The following is a 1,618-nucleotide window of genomic DNA, read 5'->3' as shown; positions in this document are numbered from 1 at the left end:
CCGGGGGGGGGGGGGGCGTTGGTCCATGGGTGCCCATGCCCGGTCCTGGCATCCACGAGGGGTTTGGTGGGGGGGACATCCAAGTCCCGATCCCCCCATCACTCGCCCTGGGCATGACCAGGTGGGCCTGGGCACGGTGGGGGGGGTGGTAGGGGCCCCCCACCCCCTTGTGCAAATCGGCCGAGGGGATTTTCCCCCTTTGCATAACTAGGAATGAACCGTGACGGGAAAAACAGGAACAGAAACCCCAGTGGGCACGGCACAGCTCGGCATGGAACGGCACGACACCTGCTGTCGCATCGGCCCTACGCCGTCTCCACCGGCACGGTGCCGTCCGGCTGCGACCCTTCCTCACCCTCCTGCTCCTCTTCCTCCTCCTCGGGCTGCCCTGGAGCCCAGTAGCGGGCAATGGAGAGGCGCAGCCGGCGCGTCCGCACCTCCAGGCAGTTCTGGCCCTTCAGGTGCCGCTGGAGGTGGTCGTCCTTGGCGAAGGCCTTGTGGCAGAGGTAGCACTCGTAGGGCCGGGCGCCTGTGTGCAGGTGCATGTGGTTCTTCAGGTCGTAGCTGTGCAGGAAGCGGGCGCTGCAGTGCTGGCAGGAGTAGGGCCGCTCACCTGTGTGCTTCCGCATGTGGATCTTCAGTTTGTCGTTCCTGGAGGTGGGACAGACAGGGAGACGTTGGCATTGAGGAGCCAACACGGCATCCAACCACCGGGGGGAGGGCAATGGTGCTGGAAGCCCGGGAGCAGGGATGCTCTGCGGGGCACAGCGCTCTGGATGCTCTGCGGGGCACAGCGCTCTGGACCATTGCACGGCTGCATGGCTGAGATGCAGCTGGCTGCTGGCAGGGGGGGGGCTGCTGGCTACCCCAGGCTGCTCTGGCAGTGCTTACATAGTGCAGAAGACTCCCCTGGACCTGCACCACAACCATGCCAGGGCTGACAGATGAGGTGCTGTGGGTGCCTTGGGTGATCTGACAGCACTCACAGAGTGCAGAACACCCCACTGACCTGACTTCACCAGCAGCTATGACAGAGGAACACCACCAGGGATGCTACTGGGTACCTCAGGTCAGTCAGCAGCACTCATGAGGTGCAGAAGGCCCCAGAACCCCACTGCACCACAACAGAACTTGCAGGGGTGCCATGGAGGATGCCACTGGGTACCTGTGTTGGTCGAGAGCACTCACGGGGTGCAGAAGACCCTCTGAATGTGCACTGCACTGGCAGGACTGGCAGAGGGGTGCTGTGCAATGTGCCATCAGTTTGGTCTGGCAGCACTCAGGGGATGCAGAAAACCCCATGAATCCTGTGGCCAGGCCCTGGTAGGACTGGCACGGGGCAGGGGTGCCATACGGGGATGTCATTTGGCACACGTCAGACAGGGAGACCCCGTTCAGCAGCACTAAGGGGATGCAGAAAACCCCTGGTAGGACTGGCACAGGGGGTGGTGCCATAGGGGATGTCATTTGGCACACGTCAGGCGGGCAGAGCCCGTCCAGCAGCACTCACCGTGTGAACCGGACCCCGCAGACCTGGCAGGCAAAGGGTTTCTCGCCCGTGTGCGTGCGCATGTGGCGGGGCAGCTTGCCGGCACCGTGGATGACCTTGTGGCACACG

The 1,618-nt window shown here is 63.8% G+C and overlaps 1 protein-coding gene across 1 annotated transcript; it reads right to left on the bottom strand.

Moving 5' to 3' along the window:
• Positions 1-119: 119 nt before the first annotated feature.
• Positions 120-1,614, bottom strand: ZBTB7B (zinc finger and BTB domain containing 7B; the record flags this gene model as incomplete). Its single annotated transcript, XM_031063983.1, has 2 exons — positions 120-651; positions 1,511-1,614. Coding segments are annotated over 2 exons (450 nt in total), but the record flags the coding sequence as incomplete, so codon positions are not given.
• Between the last annotated feature and the right edge of the window lie 4 nt (positions 1,615-1,618).

This window comes from Geospiza fortis, unplaced genomic scaffold (genome assembly GCF_000277835.1).
Source record: "Geospiza fortis unplaced genomic scaffold, GeoFor_1.0 scaffold387, whole genome shotgun sequence".
Taxonomy (NCBI): domain Eukaryota; kingdom Metazoa; phylum Chordata; class Aves; order Passeriformes; family Thraupidae; genus Geospiza; species Geospiza fortis.
This window is presented reverse-complemented; position numbering and strand designations above follow the sequence as displayed.